Consider the following 18,536-nt stretch of genomic DNA (forward strand, 5'->3'; position numbering starts at 1 on the left):
CTCTATGAGTTCTTAGATGGGAAAAAAAAAGCCAATTTAACCAAAGAGGTCCTTTCCAATTACCATCCAAAGCCAGTCAAGGTTTAAGGACAAAGTATTGAATCCCCTTTCCTCAGACCTCCCAATTGGCCCTAAGAATGTAATCCTCTTTAACCCTCCCGAGGCCAAAACAAGCTAAAAACTACTTTCTGTGAGCAATCTCTTAAGTGGCAGGGGAAACACACAGATACACATACACACACACACACACACACACACACCACACACACACACACACACACCCTCTTTCTCCACTTAAAAACTGTTAGGAGGATGGGAGGAGGAGAGATTGGGTGAAGGAGATATTTGGAAGAGAAGTTATGTGAAGGGTTGGAATTTGAGGATACACCCAAAGGGAACCTATAACCTAGAAAGACATGGTAGTGCAATTAGAAATGGATTGATCATTCATTACGGTGGAGCTAGAGGAGATGGGGAGGGGGGCTGGAGGTATGAGACAGAAGAGAGAAGAGAAATTTTGTAGGAGGAGGTAGGAGAGGTCAGGGTAGAGCTGAGGGGTGGAAATTGGATGATGAGGAAAGGGGTAGAGGTTTGGACTGCTGGACTGAGTGAAGGGGTGGAGTCTGCCTCTGATGTACTCTGTCAAACTCTCCTTAAGTGTCTCTGTGGTTGAGGAAACTCAAGGTGTATTGACTGGCTCCAACTGAAGCTGGACAGAGAAACTTTGTTCTCTCTGAGACAGAGCAGATCTGAATTGACTCTTGCAGGAGAAGTCCCACGGTAGCAAGAAGACAGAAAGTTATGAAAACTGGACTGTTTCCTCCCTTTGTTTTTTAAATATGGAAGAAGTGAACAGAGAAAACATTGGTCTGTTGAACAAGCCTTCACTGGATGGCAGGACACGAAGCTTGTCATCTGTTGGGGCTGTTTTTATTCTGCTGAAATCGGCTCTGGGAGCTGGACTGCTAAACTTTTCATGGGCTTTCAGTGAAGCAGGTGGCATCACCCCTGCCTTAATCATGGAGCTGGTAAGTTCCCTGGAGCCTCAGTTCAGTTTCCATGAATTCTTAGGGATGAGGTGGAAGGAATCTGTTTGAGTGTGATTTCAGGGGCGGGGGGAGAGGGAAGAAGAAGGGGTTGCAGAACAAATAACTTCAAGCAAAGCTCAACAGATGTGTATAAAATCAATGTTGTTAGTTTACATATTTTCCTTCCTTTTTCCCTCTGACTTCAGTGGTGTAGAAATGTTTCGGTGTTACAGGTTGGCAGTTGCTCAGTCTTAGAGACTCGCCTGGGGCTGTTGAGAGACTACATGACTAGTCCATGAGTGTAGAGTAGAAAGAAACCCAGGGTCTAGAGTCAGAAGACCTGGGTTCAAATAAGTCACTTAAATCTCTGGTCCTCAGCTGCCTCGTCTATTAAAATGAGGTAGTCAGGCATTCTAAGGGCATTTCCAGTTCTCAGTCTGGAGCCATGACCTTGGGTCTTCTGGAATCCAAGCCTGGCCCTCTCCACCCACTACACCATGCTGCCCCTCCTCTGTTAACAGAACTGAAAATCCTATTTTAAAGCAAGATAAAAAAAAAATTAACCATACCAAAAGGATAAGTAATCAAGACTTCTTCAAGGCTCATGAGAATCTTTTGTCTCTTTCTGTCCCTCTGTCCCTCTGTGTCTCTGTCTCTCTTCTCTCCCCCTCCCCCCTCTCTGTCTTTCCTTCTCTCTCCCTCTCTGTCTCTCTCCCTCCTCTGCTCTGTCTCTCATTCTCTGTCTGTCTCTCTCTCTGAATCTCCCTCTTTGTCTATGTCTCTCTTTCTTCCTCTCTCTCTCTCTCTCTCTCTCTCTCTCTCTCTCTCTCTCTCTCTTCTCTCCTCTCCTCCCTCCTCACTCCCTCTCTCCTCTCCCCTATCCTCTCCTCTCTTTTCTCTCTCCTCTCTCTCCTTGTAGTCAGGAGAGACCTGAGTTCAAATCCTACCTCTCATACCTACTAGCCATATGACCCTATGTATATCCACACAATCACACATATTTGAGACTTGAGTTTCTCTGCCTTGTCCAGGCTGGAGATGCATTGGCCACTCTGGATCCCAGTACTTATCAATATGGAAGCTTTACCTTCCTCTCTTTTTCCAGTCCATTCTGATTCACTCTTCCTTAGCTTGCTGGCCCTCCATTTCCCAGGGTTCCCCATATTGGTGGCAGACAGTGCTGATTCCTGATTGACTTTTACCCCTACTGCAGTTCAAAACTCCCAAACTCAAGCAATCCATCAACCTCAGCCTTCCCAGCAGCAGGGACTACAGGTGTGGACCCCCTTGCCTAGCTTTTCCCTTATTTTTAAAATAGTAGGTATCTCACACGTTTGGGAAGAAGCAAAATCACAGTTGCTGCAAGTCTTTTGTGTGTGTGCTGTTACCAAAATGGACAGTTTATGAAACTGCTCTGTTGATGCTGCCTCCAAGATTTGGTGACTTTCCATATTTTTGATTACTTTTTGTATCTTTTTGCTTCTTAAGCTGAGACCATGCCCTTTGTCATCTTTGTATTCTCCAGTGTTTTGCACATAGTAGGTGCTGCTTTAGGCTGACTGCTCACCAAGCCATGCTAGAGTTGGGATCCATTGGGCATGAGACTATAATGAAACAGCTATAAGGACTATAGCTCTGGCTGGAGAAGGCAGAATCAGGTCCAATGAGTTGAAGCCACATAGAAGCAAATTTAGGTTTGATGACGAGAAACATTTTCTAACAAACAGAACTGTCCCAAAATGGAATGAACTGCCTTGAAAGGGGGTGGACTTCTGTCCTTCCAGGCCTTCACGGAGGCTAGATAACCACTTGTAGGACAGATTACAGCAGAGATTCCTTTCCAATATAAGCTAGAATAGATGACCACCGTGGTCCTTTCCAGCTTTCAAATTCTAGAAATTTCCTTTCTTTTTTTTTAAATTTTACTTACTTGTTTTTTTAGTTTTCAACATTCACTTCTATAAGATTTTGAGTTCTAAATTTTCTTCCCATCCACTCCTCTCTCCCCAAGACAGCATGCAGTCTGATATAGGGTATGTATGTACAATCATATTAAGTGTATTTCTACATTAGTCATGTTGTAAAGAAAAATTAGAACCAAAGGGAAAAACCATGAGAAAGAAGAAACAAATAAAAAAAAGAGAGAGAGAGAGAAAATAATATGCTTCAATCTGCATTCAGACTCCATAGTTCTTTCTCTGGGTGTGGATACCATTTTCTATCATGAGTCTTAGAATTTTCCTTTCTGCAGGGAAAAATAATACTATTTGGTAATGAGCTGGCCTTTCCTGTGTATTCATCTTATCTCTTCAATTAGATTTTAAGCTCCTTGAGGGCAGAATTTCACATTTATTTGTATAAGAAATATACATATCCCTCTTACTTCAGGGCTATTTAAATGGTAGTGAATAAACATTATTGGAGATCGAATGGATTTATCTTTTTTTCTCCCTGAGGAAAATAGAAATTTCCTTTGTTACTATTTGAAAGAGAATATAAAGTTTATTTAACTTTATGGAAGCGTATGACTTTTTATTCGTCAATAAGGCTTTTTCCTTTGCTCTGCTGATGGGTAAAAAACATTTCTCTTGGCCTGCCTTGGGTGGGTTGATGATGTCAGAGAAGACTGGAAATGAAAATATTGGTTAACTCAGGCTACTGAAAGGATGGCTGAGTTATAAAGCCAAGTTATAATAATATGATCTGGGGATCATAGAAGCAAGATACAGGAGAAGTGATTGATTCCAACCTTCTTTTTATACTGGTTCTCAAATCGATCAAGGGAACTGATGTTCAGAGAAAGGATGTGACTTTCCCATAGTCATTCAATCAGGATTTACATATGGATCTTTTCATTTAAAATCTATTGTTCTCTCCACTACACCCTAAACTGAGAGAAGTCCCCTCAAAAAAAGCAAGATACTCCATGGTGTGGTAGAAAGCCCTACCTCCACCCCCCTTACATTGGAGTTGGAGAACCTGCGTCAGAATCTTGACCAAGCTACCTGTTACCTGAATGGTCTTGAAAAAATTGCTTTCACCTTGATTTCTTCATCTGCAAAATGAGCGTGTTGGGGTAGATTAGAGATTTCTATCCTAAAGTCTATGGACCTCCTCGGTCCATGGGCAGATTTCAGGATGGGGCCCACAAACATAGATGAGAAGAAATTATGTCTTCATTTTTTACTAACTTCTAATTGAAATTGAGCATTTCCTTCAATTATTTAAAAACATGATTTGGAGAAGGGGTCCATAGGCTTTGTCAGGCTGCCAAAGGGGTCCAAGACACAAAAAACAGCTTAGATTCTCTGGACCAGGTGATCTTCAAGGTCTTAAGCTATGATCCTACATCCTTTAAAAAAAAAACAAAAGTAGAGTACCTATTATGTGTGTAGGGTCCCATGTTAGGATTGTGGGTTATTAAATATCTACCATGTGCCAGGCACTGTGCTGTGACCTGCCAAAGTGATTGATGACAAAAAAGGTTAAGAATTCCTGTTGTTTCTAGCTCAAACAACTCATTTTATAGATTAGGAAACTAAACACCAGAGGGGAAGTACTCTCAAGGACTTTGCAGTCAAGTTGGGAGGCAAGAAGACCATACCATTGGAAAGGAGGCAGAAACACCATTATTGCACTTCTGCCCTTTTCCTTGGGTACCTCCACTGATAATTCATATCTTGAAAGCAACCCTCCTGCCCTCAGCCATGGTCTTCTTCTGCTTTTTATTTTAAAATCTTTCTATCAATATAGTCCAACACTATTGAGGTTACCTTTGACTACTTTCATTCCTATAATTGTCTAAATTAAAAGGATTTTAGAGATCATTTCAACTAACCTGCTCATTTTACAGAGGGAAAAACTGAGATCTAGAGATGGGAACCAGCTTGTCCAACGTCACAGGGCTGGAATCCAAGTCCTCTGACCCCGGATTCAGTGTTCTTTCTATGACATATGGCTGAGTGGGAACAGATGCTATTTCTGAGGAGTGAATGGATTCTGGGATGTGATTCAAAAAAGCCCATGTGGCTGAACTGAGTTTTATCAATCTAACTCTCTCTTAATCAGAGTACTTAAGCCTCTGGAAATAAGGAAAGAAATAATAACTGACATTTATATAGTGCCCTAAAGTTCTTTTAAAATGTATTAATCTTTTTTTAATGTCACTGGGACTTCTCTCCTTTGTAACAAATATCTATAGTCAAAATAAATCAACACAGTGGCTACGTATGAGAATGTATTTTTCACTGAGCACATATAGAGTCTACGAACCTTTTACCAGGGTAGCTAGGTGGCACTGCAGTGGATGGAGTGCTGGGCCTGGAGTCAGTAAGACTCATCTTTGTGAGTTCAAATCTAGTTTCAGACACTTATGAGCTGTGTGACCCTGGGCAAGTCACTAAACCCTGTTTGCCTCAGTTTCCTCATCTGTCAAATGAGGTGGAGAAGGACATGGCAAACCATTCCATATCTTTGCCAAGAAAACCCCAGATGGGGTCATGAAGAGTCAGATAAGACTGAAATGACTAAACAAGACCAACCCTTTGCCAACAGATAGGAAATATCTTCACTGTAAAGTTCTCTGAAGTCACACTGGTCACTGCCCTTAATTAAACTTCAGAAGTCTTTCAATATTACCTTGTGCTACTGTGGTCACTATATACATCATTATAGGACGCTAGCTTTAGAGCTGGAAGGGACTTGAGAGTTCATCTGATCTAACTCCCTAAATTTAACAGATGAGGAAACTGAAGCCCAGAGAGGTTAAATGATTATTCGTGGTCACACTGCTCATAAGCATCTGAGGTAAGATTCAAACTCAAGTCTTCCTGACTTTATATCCAGAGATCTATTCACTAAACTATTCTCCTAATTCTATTTATTTCACTCTGTAGCAGTCCTCATGCTGCTGTAACACCCCATTGTAGTCACCATAACATTGATAAAGCATTTCCTTGCAACAACCCTGTAGGACAGGGAGTGCAAGTAAGATTATCCCTATTTTACATATGGGGAAGCTGAATCTCAGGAAGGTTAAGTGATTTGCCCAGGGTTATACAGCTTGTAAATAAATATTAGAGCTAATGTTCAGATGCAAATATTCTTCCTGCTTTCATATATGGTCAAAAGTAGAAAGAACACTGCCTTTGGAGTCAGGAGACTTGGGTTTAAATGCCAATTCTGGTAGGCAAGTCACTTCCCTTCTGGTGTATCTATAAAATGAGATGTTTGAGCTAGATAGAACAAGAGTTCTTAACCCTTTTTGTCATCGACCCCTTTGGTATTAGCACAATGCCGGGCACCTAGTAGATGTTTAATAAATGCTTGCTGATTGACTGTCTGACTTGCAATCTTGTGAGGTCTATGTTCCCCTTCTCAGAATAATGCTTTTAAATGCATTCAATAAAATCCACAAGATTGTTAAGGAACTCAAAGGTTAGCGAAAATAAGGGTGCATTTTTTTGCCCAATTCTAAAATCTATCCACAGAGGTCCTTGGGCCTTGGGTTAAGAATCCTTGCTCGAGAAGATTTCAGATTTTATCTAGTTCTCAATGCTGCAATCCTACCGTAGGGACAAGATGATGGTCCTTGGACTCCAGTTTAAGAACCTTTGATTTAGAAGGTTTCAGATTTTATCCAGTTCTAAATTCTGCAGTCCACCACAGGGATAAGATGATGATCCTTGGACCCTGGTTTTAGAACCCCTATCAAGTCCTAAATTCTACAATCCTACTATAGGGCTAAGGTGATGATAGAAGAGAGTTGGTCGGCATAGCCTGTGGGGCATGAGTTTGTATTGAAGTGTATATAGCAGTCAAAGGGCATGACCCTTGAGCATCCCTACTTTTTCCCAACTTGTGTCATTGGATAGGTCTCTCCCATTTTCCCCCGTCTGTGTCCTTGGGGAGGGTGGCTGGCAGTCACAGCCCAACTTCATGGAAGGGTCTTCTTTTCACAGGTATCTTTAGTCTTCCTCATCAGCGGCTTGGTCATCCTGGGCTATGCTGCCTCCGTCAGTGGCCAGTCCACCTACCAGGGCGTGGTCAGAGTGCTCTGTGGATCGGCCATTGGGAAGCTCTGTGAAATCTGCTTCATTGTAGATATGTTCATGATTTCGGTGGCCTTCCTGAAGGTTGTGGGTGATCAGATGGAAAAATGTAAGCACCATCCCTTTAGCTGTATCTTGAGAATTTATCGCCTACTATGGTGAGGTCCACACCCCTTCTACTTTGACAATCCTATAGCAACTCACTTTTTGATGGTGGCTTTAGGTTTACAAAAGCACTTTCCTTGTGAGCTAGGTAGGAGGTGTTACCGAAGGCTCAAAGAGGGAAAGGGGCTTGATTAGGGTCACAGAGCTAATGAACTGAAGAGTTGAAATACTGATTTTGGTTTCATTTTATGACAACCCCTCCCTTACCTGCCAGAACCACTCTATTGTAGTTAACCACTAAATTTAATTTAATTTAATTTAATTTAAATTTAATTCTGTCCTGTCCTCAATGTCCTGAAAGCTTCAAGTTTCTTAGGCCATGTCTGTTGACAAATTGGGCAGGGGAGTTCCATGCCAGCATGGAAGATCAATATGGGGCAAACCTTTTCCTTCAGTGCCCTAGAGAAAGGTCACATTGTCCTAGGTGGTGGTTTGGGCAAAACTCAAGGGGCAGCTAGGTGGCACAGTGGATAGAGCACTGGCCCTGAAGTCAGGAGGACTTGAGTTCAAATCCAGCCTCAGACACTTGACACTTACTAGTTGTGTGACCCTGGGTAAGTCACTCAACCCCATTGCCTAGCAAAGCAAAACAAAAAAAAAACACAAACTGAAGTGAGTTTTGAGTCTAATTCTTGCTCTGCCCTAAGGAACACAGTTTGTATTATCTTGTTTTTAAATTACAATTTTATTGATGCAGCTAGGTGGTACAGTGGAGAGAGGACTGGACTTTGAGTTAGGAAGGCCTGAGACACTTACTAGTTGTGTGACTCTGGGCTTACCTTAATCTCTGGCTACCTCATTTTCTTCATCTGTAAAATGGAGATGATAACCATAGCACCTACCTCCTCTAGATGGTGAAGTGGATAGAGCGCTGGGCTTGGAGTCAGGAAGATCTGAGTTCAAATCTGACCTCAGGTTCTTCCTAGCTGTGTGACTCTGGGCAGGTCACTTAACCCTGTTGGCTTCAGTTTCCTCATCTGTCAAATGAACTGGAGAAAGAAATGGCAAATCACTCTAGTATCTTTGCCAAGAAAACCCCAAATGGGGTCACCAAGAGCAGAATGTGACTGAGCTGGCTGAATAGTAACAACCTCCTAGGATTGTTGTAAGGATCAAATGGGATGAGATAGGCTGTCCCAAAAGTCTTAGTGCGGTTATAAGCTATTAAATCTTAAAACCACAGGGCATGTTTGTAGAGCACTTTGTGAACCTTAAAGCACTATATAAATACTAGCTATTTATGCCTTTTATTTTCACATCAGTCACTCCTGGATATATATCTGTTCCCCAACCCGAGGAGCCTTCCCTTGTAACAAAGAAAAACGGTTCTGAACAACCAGGGGATAGAGCCACCACCTCAGCATCCAATATCCAGAGTCTCCCACCTTCCTAAAGAAAGGAAGGAGAGTTTGCATTGTTCTTAAGTATTTTGGTTTGTGTGTATATGTCTAGGTGGATGTTTATATATATTTTTATTTTAAAAAAAACCTGAGGATGGACCTCCTCAAGTGTAAGGAATGAACAAGGGTGTCTGAGTACACAATAATAATAATGATAATAATAATAATAATACACAATAATTGCTCCCATTTCTGTAGCACTTCAAGGTTTACAAGGCACTTTCCCCAACAACAACCCTATAAAGTAGAGAGTAGAAGTTCTCCTATCCCCATTTTACAGATGAGGAAACTGATGCATAGGTAAAATAACTTACCCAGTAACAGGCAAATCCAGAATTTGAACTCAGATCTTCTGACTCCATTTTTCTATCACAGTGTCCTGCTTTTCCTTGGGCAGGAAAATGTCCCTTAGAGACTGTGGACTTGTTAAGAGATTCACAGTAACGATAATAACTCATATGTGCATCATGCTTTGAAGGTCATCCAACACGGTGTATGCTTGAGGTTAACATCTTTGATAACTAGCCCCTGTCTGTAGACCAAAGCCAGCTTGAAGAAGCCCTGGGAGTTCTTTCTTTGTCTTCCTGGGAGTCTCTACTGAAGACCCTTGATCTTACTGTTGACAGGAGATGAGTAGATGCTCCCTCAAACCAGCATTCCCTGATGTTCTCTTGGGGTTCTTCGGTGGCCCCAGTATTATTGGTTTGTAGTTAGAGAACCTAGGTTGGAATCCCAACTCTGCCACTTAATACTGTGTGACCTCAGACAAGGTGACCTCTTTGAGTCTCGGTTTCCCAGTCTGCAAAATGAAGGAACTCAGTCTGGCGGCCTCTTGGGTCCCTTTCAGCAATATGATCCGATTTTCCTTTCTCTTCTCTCTAGTGTGTGATTTCTTCTTGCCAAATGAAACCCTCAGTGGGGGTGTCTTGGCTGTCCCTCGGCCCTGGTATGTAGAGCAACACTTCACTCTGTCCATCCTCTGCATCCTCATCATTTTCCCTCTGTCTGCTCCTCAGGAAATCAGCTTCCAGAAATATACAAGGTACATCCACATTTAGGAGTAAAGTGAAGATATATGCAGTTTATGAAAAAACCCAAGGATGGACCTCCTCAAGTGTAAGGAATAAACAGGGATGTCTGAGTACACGATAATAATAAAAGTAATAATTATAATACTCAATAATAGCTTCCATTTCTGTAGCACTTCAAGGTTTACAAAGCACTTTCCCACGCATTTTGTTTGGACTTTTCTTGGACTGAGATTCAGGAAGGGACCAGGGGTGTCAGGGATTACATTCCTTCAATAAACACACATACACCCCTTATTTTTGGGGGGGTTGGACCTATGATTTCAGGAATATGGGAAACTCTCAGTGGGGAAAGTCTCTCCATCAATGCAGATCAACAATCTATAACTTAGAGTTTTAAATAGTTTGGCTGAAGAAACTGAGAATTTTAAGTGAGTTGTCCATGGTCACACAGGCTATATGAATCAGAGGATGCGAGACTAGCCCTTTATCACCTATGATAAACTATTTCTCCCACATGGAAAGGAAAAAATCAGAAATTTAGTGCTAGGTACAGAAAAAGTATAGCAACTGAGTTCAAGAAAATGGGAGACAGATGTCTTGCCTGTCTCCCCAATCCTTTCTCAAATTTGGTTTCCAGATGGCTTTTGTCCCATTGGAGGGCAGGGCAGGGCAGGGCCTAAGAGCCACAACGTGTAAGGTGCTGGCCCTGTCCCTGGCAGACACTAACACAGCAGCCAGGAAGCCAGCCAAGCCAGCCAGGTATGGGGCCTGCTTGGCTGGATTTCTTGTTCTTCATTCATTCATTTTAACCTAATTACAGGCCACGTGAGCCCAGACTCCGCTCAATGGGAAAGGCCAACTAAACGTGTGTGTGTGTGTGTGTGTGTGTGTGTGTGTGTGTGTGTGTGTGGTGTTGTGTGTGTGTATGTTAGCATTCTAGGTACGCTGGCTGCTTGCTATCTGAGCCTGGTCATCGTGGTGAAGTATTACCTGAAGCCCAACAGCCTTATTCCTGAAACTCATCAGTCACCCAGGTGGGTGTCAGGGAACTAGCTGTTCCTGGTCCCCAGAGAAGGAAGTGGAGAAGAATGGTAACTCAGGAAACATTTTCAAGCACTTACTATGTGCTGTATATTGGAGAAATTTGGAGGGATCTTCTTGGTGACCCTAGTGTTTCAGAGGCATTTTCCTGCTATCTCATAAGCTCTGGTGTAGATTAACAACCTATGGGCCCAGAGCTGACCATATACTTTTCAGGTGGCAATCAACCTTCAGGACTAGATATTGGGTATTCAGCTTTGCTGGGTATTGGGGTTTTAAAGACAAAAATAAATTTTTGCCCTCAAGGAATTTGCATTCCATTGGGGGATGAAGGGAAATACGGAAGCACACACATACCTCATGAGCTGGTCTACACATGCCAATCCTGATACATGAGGGTCTCCTCACAAATCGTAGGTCAAAGGGGCGTACATTATAGCTGGAAGGGATCTTAGGGGCCTTCAAATCTAACCCATTTATTTTACAGATGTGGAAACTGAGGCAAACAGGATGAAGTGACTTGCCCAGGGTCATACAGCTAGTGTGTTAGGCTGGATTGGAACACAGGTCTTCTGGACTCCAGGTCCTATGCTCTATCCACCGCTCCACCTAGCTGATTGGACCCCAGGCCGTCCTCTGATTCCAGGTCCAGGGCTTTTCCCCTGCCACTCCATTGCTAAATGCTTCCTTCTCTTTGTATCGTGAGGTTAATGAAAATTCCTCACATTTACAATTGTCTCATTGGATCTTTGCAACCCTATGACAAAAGACAGAGTAAATTCTCCCCATTTGGTGAGTGAGAGAACTGAGGATTGGGTGGTTTAAATGATTTGTCCAAGGTGAGAATGCTGTAGAGGAGGAACCTGGTTAGGTTTCAGTTGACCCCCTCTACCACCTCTTGTGGCCTCTGGACAAGTCACTCACCCAGTCTAGGCCTCAGTTTCCCCTTCTGTAGAATGGGAGAGTCACATTAGGTTGTCCCTTCCAGCTGTGGAATTCTGTGACCCTTCATGGCTAGTAAGTGATGAGCTGGTATTCCAATCTAGATCATGTAATTCCCAGGCCGGGGACCTTTCCAGCGTAGCCCACTGTGTCTCTGTGCCTGGGATGGATGATAATGAATGGGAGCCCACCCGCCCAAGGAAAGCCTTAGATTCTAAAGCAGTCAGTGACAGGGCCACTTGGGGATTAGAAGGTAACAAGATTAGGCTAATTAAAAGGGTTAGGGGGGTGGTTAACCAGTGGAAGATCCATTTTAGAGATGTTAGCAAAGGTAGGGGGGAGTCCATGGGTGCTGTACGGTAGGTTGGCAAAATACAGAATTAACAGCCCCAGACTGGGAGGCAGTATGGGGAATCACTCAGTCAACAAGCATTTATTAAGTGCCTAGTGTATACCAAGTACTGTGCTAAGCACTGGGGATATAAAGAAAAGCAAAAACAGTCCCTGCTCTCGAGGTTACCATCTAATGGTGGAGACAACCTGCAAACCACTGTGTAGAACCAAGATAGATACAGAAAAAAAACTGGAAATAATCAACCAAGGGAGGTGCTGAGATTAAGGAGGATTGGAAAAGGCTTCTTTCTGGAACTTTAGTTGACTTAAAGGAAGCTAGGAGCTGGAGATGAGGAGGAAGAGCATTCCAGTCATTGGGGATAGCCAATGGGAATGTCTGGGTCAGGAGATGGAGTGTCTAGTGTGAGGAGGCCAGTGTCATTGAATTGTGGTGTAAAGAGGAAGGGAACTGGAAAAGTAGGAGAGGGCCTGCTTATGAAGGGCTTTCAAAGTCGAACAGAGGATGTTGTATTTGATTCTGGAGCCAACAGGCAGCCACTGGAGGCGACATCATCGAACTTGTGTTTTTTGTGGTTCAGTCAATTCAGGTGTGTCCTCCTTTTTGTGATCCCATCTGGAGCGGTTCACCATTTCTTTCTCCAGCTCATTTAACAGATGAGGAAACTGAGGCAAACAGGTGAAGCGACTTGCCCAGGGTCACACGATAGTAAATGTCTGAGGCCATATTTGAACACAGATCCTCCTGACTCCAGGACCAGCACTCTATCCACGGTACTGCCTAGCTGCCCCAATTTGTGTTATAGGAAGATCAATTTGATAGCTGAGTGGAAGATAGACTAGAGTTGGGGGATACTTAAGGCAGAGATCCTCAGCTCTCAACAGGCCATTGCAATAGTGCAGGCTTGAGGTGACAAGGGCCTGCACCAGGATGGTCACAGTGTCAGAGGAGTGAAGTGTGTGCATTATGAAGGCAGAAACAACAGGACTTAGTGACTGATTGGATTAGAGGGAAGGTCAAAGAGTTGGAGGAGGTAAGCGTGACATGCAGGTTTTAAGCTTGAGGGTGTGGGAAGATGGGGGGCTCCTCAGTAATAGGGAAGTTAGGAAGAGGGGAAGACTTGGGGGCAGTGATAATGAGTTCAGTTTTGTAAATGTTAAGTAAGATATTTACAAGACATCCAGTTCAAAATGTCCAATGGTCAGGCAGAGATGTAAGATTGGAGGTCAAGAGAGAGGTAAGGGCTGGATAAACAAATCTGAGAGTCAAATACATAGCGATGATAGTTGAACCCATGGAAGCTGGTTTCACCAATGAAATGGGATGGTGAGGGAAGAGGTGTGTGTCTAGGACATAGCCCTGTGAGAAGCACGTGAGCTGGGTGAATATCCAGGAAGGGAAACTGAGAAGGAAGGGAGAATGCAATGGGATTCAGGTTTTGTAGACATTGGGAGAGGCTGGCAGTTACAATGAAATGGTTTCTTGGATGTCATACAGAGGATCATTTCAGAAACTGCTGGAGTTCACTGGCTCTCTTAGTGGCACCAGATGGTCAGGGATACAGGGGGTACAGCTGAAATGGCAGTTAGAACCATACTTTAGGAAGCAATGGCTCTGAAGGTTGATTGCCACCTGAAGCATATGGGCAGCTCTGGGCCCACAAGGTATTCATTGTGTCCAAGCACTTGGGAAATAGCAGCTAAATGCCCCTGAAATGCTAAGGTCACCAAGAAGATCCCACTGAGTTTCTTCAATTCCTTGCCCTGTTCAGTGCCTTTGCTCAAGGCTGCTAAAGGCAATGAAGATGAGGGTGCAAATTCCTCCTCTTCCCTTCCCTCCATCCCAGAGAGGAAACTGGCAAGATGTATCCCATCCGTGCCGTCTGAACTGAGAACAGCCAGTGACCAGAGGCACTTGGCACACATGTTTAATCTTTCCCAAAGCCTGATTTTGATCCTGTGCAATTAAAACCAGAATGTTTCCTCATATCCATTTGTATTTTCTATGCCTCTAACGTTAGCTGGGGTTTCAGTTTTCCTTTTTATTAAACACCTGGTTTCATCTATTTACAGACCTTCCTCCTGGCTTGCTGTATTTAATGTATTCCCCACCATCTGCTTTGGATTTCAGGTAATTTTAATTTGAGTACAGAAAAAAAAAAGCTTTAAAATTTTTTTTCCCTTTTCTTTCATGAGTTGCCATGGCTGAAGAATTTGTTGCCCAGTGGCCAATCTTTTGCTAATGAGCCTTTTCAGACTCAAGTAGGCTAGGCACTGGATAAAAGGTAAGATACTTTGTTTAGGATTGAACTTTAGACTTTCCAACTTGGTAGAACCATCCAATCATGAATAAGCATTTATGAAGTACCTCTTCTGGATCAGGCATTGTGCTAGATCCTGATGCTTTGATGACAAAAACAAACAATTCCTGCCCTCAAGAATCTGCAGTTTGATAAGGGGACACTGATTATGTATATATAAAACTTAAAAAGCAGTTACAGAATAACTCTGGGGAGTGGGAACATGAGAGTGGGGGAGGTCGAGGCAGTAAAGGGATTGGATCTTGCAAAGGCTTCAAAGAGATTATAGAAGGTGGTGTTTCAACAGTGACAAGGAAACCAGGAATTCCAAATGATGGTGAAGAGGGAGGACATTCCAGGCATGAAGGGACTGCCATTGCTAAGGCATGAACTTACATAAAGAGTGTGCCTGCATCATAGAGAACGTATAATAAGACTGGAGATGTAGGACGGACTGGGTTATGAAGAGCTTCAAATGCCCAAAGAAGACTTTATATTTGAGACTGAAGATAGCAGGGAGCTTAGTGAGTAGAGGGAGGATTCACATGGTCAGGTCTAAACTTTAGGAAAATTACTTTGTCAGCTATGTGGAGTTGGATTGGATGGAGAGGAATTTACCAAGAACTTGCAATATGCCTGCAGGAGGACTGCATAATCCAACCTTTGAGAGTCCCGGGGTCATGTTTACACCATCATAAAATACCAGAGTTGGACTTGATTGGCATAAAACAGAGCCTCCAGGAAATGTATGAGCAGAGCAGAAAGGGAGATAGGAGTGAGGGACAGCCTGGGTATTGGACTAGTCCCCTCAGAGCTTAAAGACCTAGGAAGAAGAGCTCCAGAATGTTAGGTACAGATCTCTGGGAGATTCAGAGAAAGACATGAACAAGAATTGCATAAAATGAGATGGGATGGCTGGGCTGCTACATGTGCCAGTGGAGGGATCGGCTCTTTGAATGAGCCCCTCAGATCCCACTGGAGTGGGGTGAGAATGAATTATGGGAGAAACATTTAAGCACTGCTGTATGCACAATACTGTATTAGGTGCTAAGAGGAGATAAGACATAGTCCCCCACTATCACTCAGTCTAACAGAGTATTGGGCATAGAGGTAATTAACACAGGTTATGTTAAGTCAACAAACATTTATTGAGTACCTACTATGTGCCAGGCACTATGAGATATAAAACTCATTGTTTGAAGTCCAGGGTGAAGGTCATTTTTCAACTTCCCAGAGGTCAAGAAAAATTTCCTGCATGAGGCAGCAAGTAATTCATATAGGAATTCAACAGATGAAGAGGAAAATGGAAGAAGTTCCAGGGATAAGTAACTCCAGCGTGAGCATAGGCATTAGGAATTAGATGATTTGGGGAAATGGAGAATAGTCCAGTGTGGTCAGGGGATAGAGTGTTGGAGGGCAGCAAGGTTAAATAAGGCCAGAAAGTTGGGGCACTTGTGCCAGTACTGGACATTTATCTTTCTATCTCCCAATCTTCCTGCAGTTTCTAGATTCTAGAAGGCTTTGAATGCCAGGCTGAGGAGTTTGAATCTTACTTGGGAGCAGGCCTTTCCTCCCCTTCCCCCCTGGGGAAAGAGAGAGGAGATGGAGGCCTGGGGTCTCTCAGAAAGTGAGATGTTCTGGGGATATTCACTACTGATCCAAGGGACTTCCTCCTGCACCTCTAAATATCTGGGATATGTTCTGAAGGCTAGTTAAGCCCTCACTGAGGTATAATGACCATTCCTGGTGACCACTTCCCTTATCACCCTTTCCAGGACTGGCCATACCACCTGGCTTTCTGCTCTTGGTGGGGGATTCGGAATACTTCCTCCCCACCACTATTTCCAGACTCCTCCACTACCACCGTCACTTGACAATCTCTCCTCCTTTGGGCTCCGGGGGATGATACCCCTACGACACGCTCCTTCTGTAATGAATTCACAGTCTTTCTGTTCTGCCCTCATGTTAGGGGATTTCAGCATACATATTGATCCCCTCAAATCCCCTAATGTCCCAGATCCTCATTCTACTTAAGACCCATGACCATGCTCCACCTCAGCTCCACGAGATGCTCATACCCTCGATCTTGCTATCACCCACAGATTGTCTACTCCCATGTCCATGAACTCCGCAATTCCTTTATCTAATTATAATCTTTTATCATTCCATCTGTCCCTATGTTTTATGATCCCTAATTCTGTTCTTCATCCTGAACTGGACCACTGATCCCTATACCATCACCAGGATATCACCCCTGCACTGGCTACGCTCTTCTCCCTTCATAACTGGATTGCGTGATAAACCAGCCTAGCTCTATACTACCCCCTATTGTTGACTCTTATGCCTCCTTGTCCAATTGTGCTTGCCAAAACCCAAACTGGATTATTCTCATCACTTAGTTTCTTTGCTCCTATTCATATGCTGCAAAAACAGCTGGAAGACATCATAAAACTATTGACTAGGTCCGCTACAAATTTATTATCTAACCACTACAGCAAAGCAAGAATTCTCTTTCAGGTTGACTGATTCACCACTCCACTTTCCACAGTGGTTGTTCCAAAGCTTTTCATTCCTCTTCCGGCCTCTCATTGCACCTCCAACTCTCTCAGCCAAGGACCTTGCCTCACACGGCACTGGAAAAATTCAGGCCATTCTCTGAGAGCTCCTCCTGATCCCCTCCTCATCTCAATTTATTCAGACATCTTCCCTCACTAACTCCTTCTTTGCTCTGGTCTTGGATAAGAGATGGCTCTTCTTCTGCCCTTGATCCCATCCCCCCTGGACATCTCCAGCAGACTGCCTCCGCTATCATCCCATTCTCTCTTGTCCTCAATTTCTCCCCTATTATTCTTTCCCTGCTGATTACAAAGGATAAGGGATGACCCCAGTCATCTCTATCCTTAAAAAACTCTTTTGATCGGGCCATTCACAGCTAAACTCCTTGAGAAAACCATCAACACTGAGTGTCTCCTCTTCCTCTCCTTTCTGTCTTCTAAAACCTCTTCACTCTGGATTCTAGACCCCATCATTCAACTGAAACTGCTCTCTCTAAAATTGCCAGTGATTTCTTAATTGCCAAGTCTGATGGCCTTTCCCCACCATCATCCTTCTTGAATTTTCTGCAGCCTTTGACATGGCCGATCACCCTCTTCTAAATACTTTCTCTTCTCTCTAACCCTGCCCTCTCCTAGCTCTCCTATCCATCCTACCACTCCTTCTTGGTCCATGTCACACCCACAAAACATGGGTGTCCCCAAGGCTTTGTCCTGGGCCTTCTCTACTTTATGCTGTCTCTCTAAGTGATCTCCTCAGATCCCATAGGTTCAATTATGATCTTTAAACAGATAATTCCCCCCTCTCTTCCTCTTTCTCCCTCTTTTCTGGCTCTCTCTGTCTCTCTATATGTATATATATTCACACACATATACATATATACATACACATACACTCACACACACACATATACATATACATACACACACACACACACACACACACACACACACATATATGTATATATTCAGCCTTAGTTTTTTTTTTTAAATTCCAGTCCCACATTTCCAATTCCTTTTGAACATCTTGAATTTGATGTCCTATAGTATCTCAAATACAACATGTCCAAAACAGAACTCATTATCTCCCCCCCCGAATCCTCCCTTCTTCCCAACTCCCCTATTACCATTGAGGGCACCACCATCTTCTTCATTAGCCAAGCTCATAGCCTCAGTGTCATCTTCAACTCTTCCCTCTTATTTGTCCTACATATTTAGTCTATCTCCATGTCTACCTTCACGACATCTTTGGGATAGGTATTCTTCCTTTCCATTCACATAGCCACAACCCTAATTCAAGGTCTTTATCATCTCTTGCCTGGGTTATTACAATAACCTTCTACCTGGTCTTCCTATCTTCAGTCTCTCCACACTCCAATCTATCATCCAATCAGCTGCCAAGGTGATTTTCTCTATCATCAGTCTAATAGTGTCACCACTCAGTTCCCTCCAGGATCAAATAAAAACTCCTCGATTTGGCACCTAAAGTGCTTCATGATCTGGCTCTTCCTACCTTGCCACTCTTCTTATACCTTACTGTCTTCTACACACTCTATATTCCAGCAATATTGACCCACTTGCAGTTCCTTGAATATAACATCCGACATCCATGCCTTCCCAATAGCTGTCCCTCCCTGTCTAGAGCTCTGCCTCATTCACCTTCATCTCTTGGTTCT

At 43.3% G+C, this 18,536-nt stretch overlaps 1 protein-coding gene across 1 annotated transcript in view; it reads left to right on the forward strand.

Annotated features, from left to right (window-relative positions):
• The first annotated feature begins 772 nt into the window (after positions 1-772).
• The window catches only part of SLC38A8 (solute carrier family 38 member 8), a 28,928-nt gene continuing 11,164 nt past the window's right edge, over positions 773-18,536 (forward strand). The window contains exons 1-5 of the mRNA XM_020989475.2: positions 773-1,028; positions 6,989-7,187; positions 9,526-9,685; positions 10,607-10,708; positions 14,082-14,139. Coding sequence (XP_020845134.1) covers positions 840-1,028; positions 6,989-7,187; positions 9,526-9,685; positions 10,607-10,708; positions 14,082-14,139 — 708 coding nt within the window. The 5' untranslated portion in view covers positions 773-839. The remainder of the gene's footprint in view (positions 1,029-6,988; positions 7,188-9,525; positions 9,686-10,606; positions 10,709-14,081; positions 14,140-18,536) is intronic.

The sequence above is a fragment of the Phascolarctos cinereus genome, unplaced genomic scaffold (assembly GCF_003287225.1).
Source record: "Phascolarctos cinereus isolate Bilbo 61053 unplaced genomic scaffold, phaCin_HiC Scaffold_2;HRSCAF=192, whole genome shotgun sequence".
NCBI classification, from domain to species: domain Eukaryota; kingdom Metazoa; phylum Chordata; class Mammalia; order Diprotodontia; family Phascolarctidae; genus Phascolarctos; species Phascolarctos cinereus.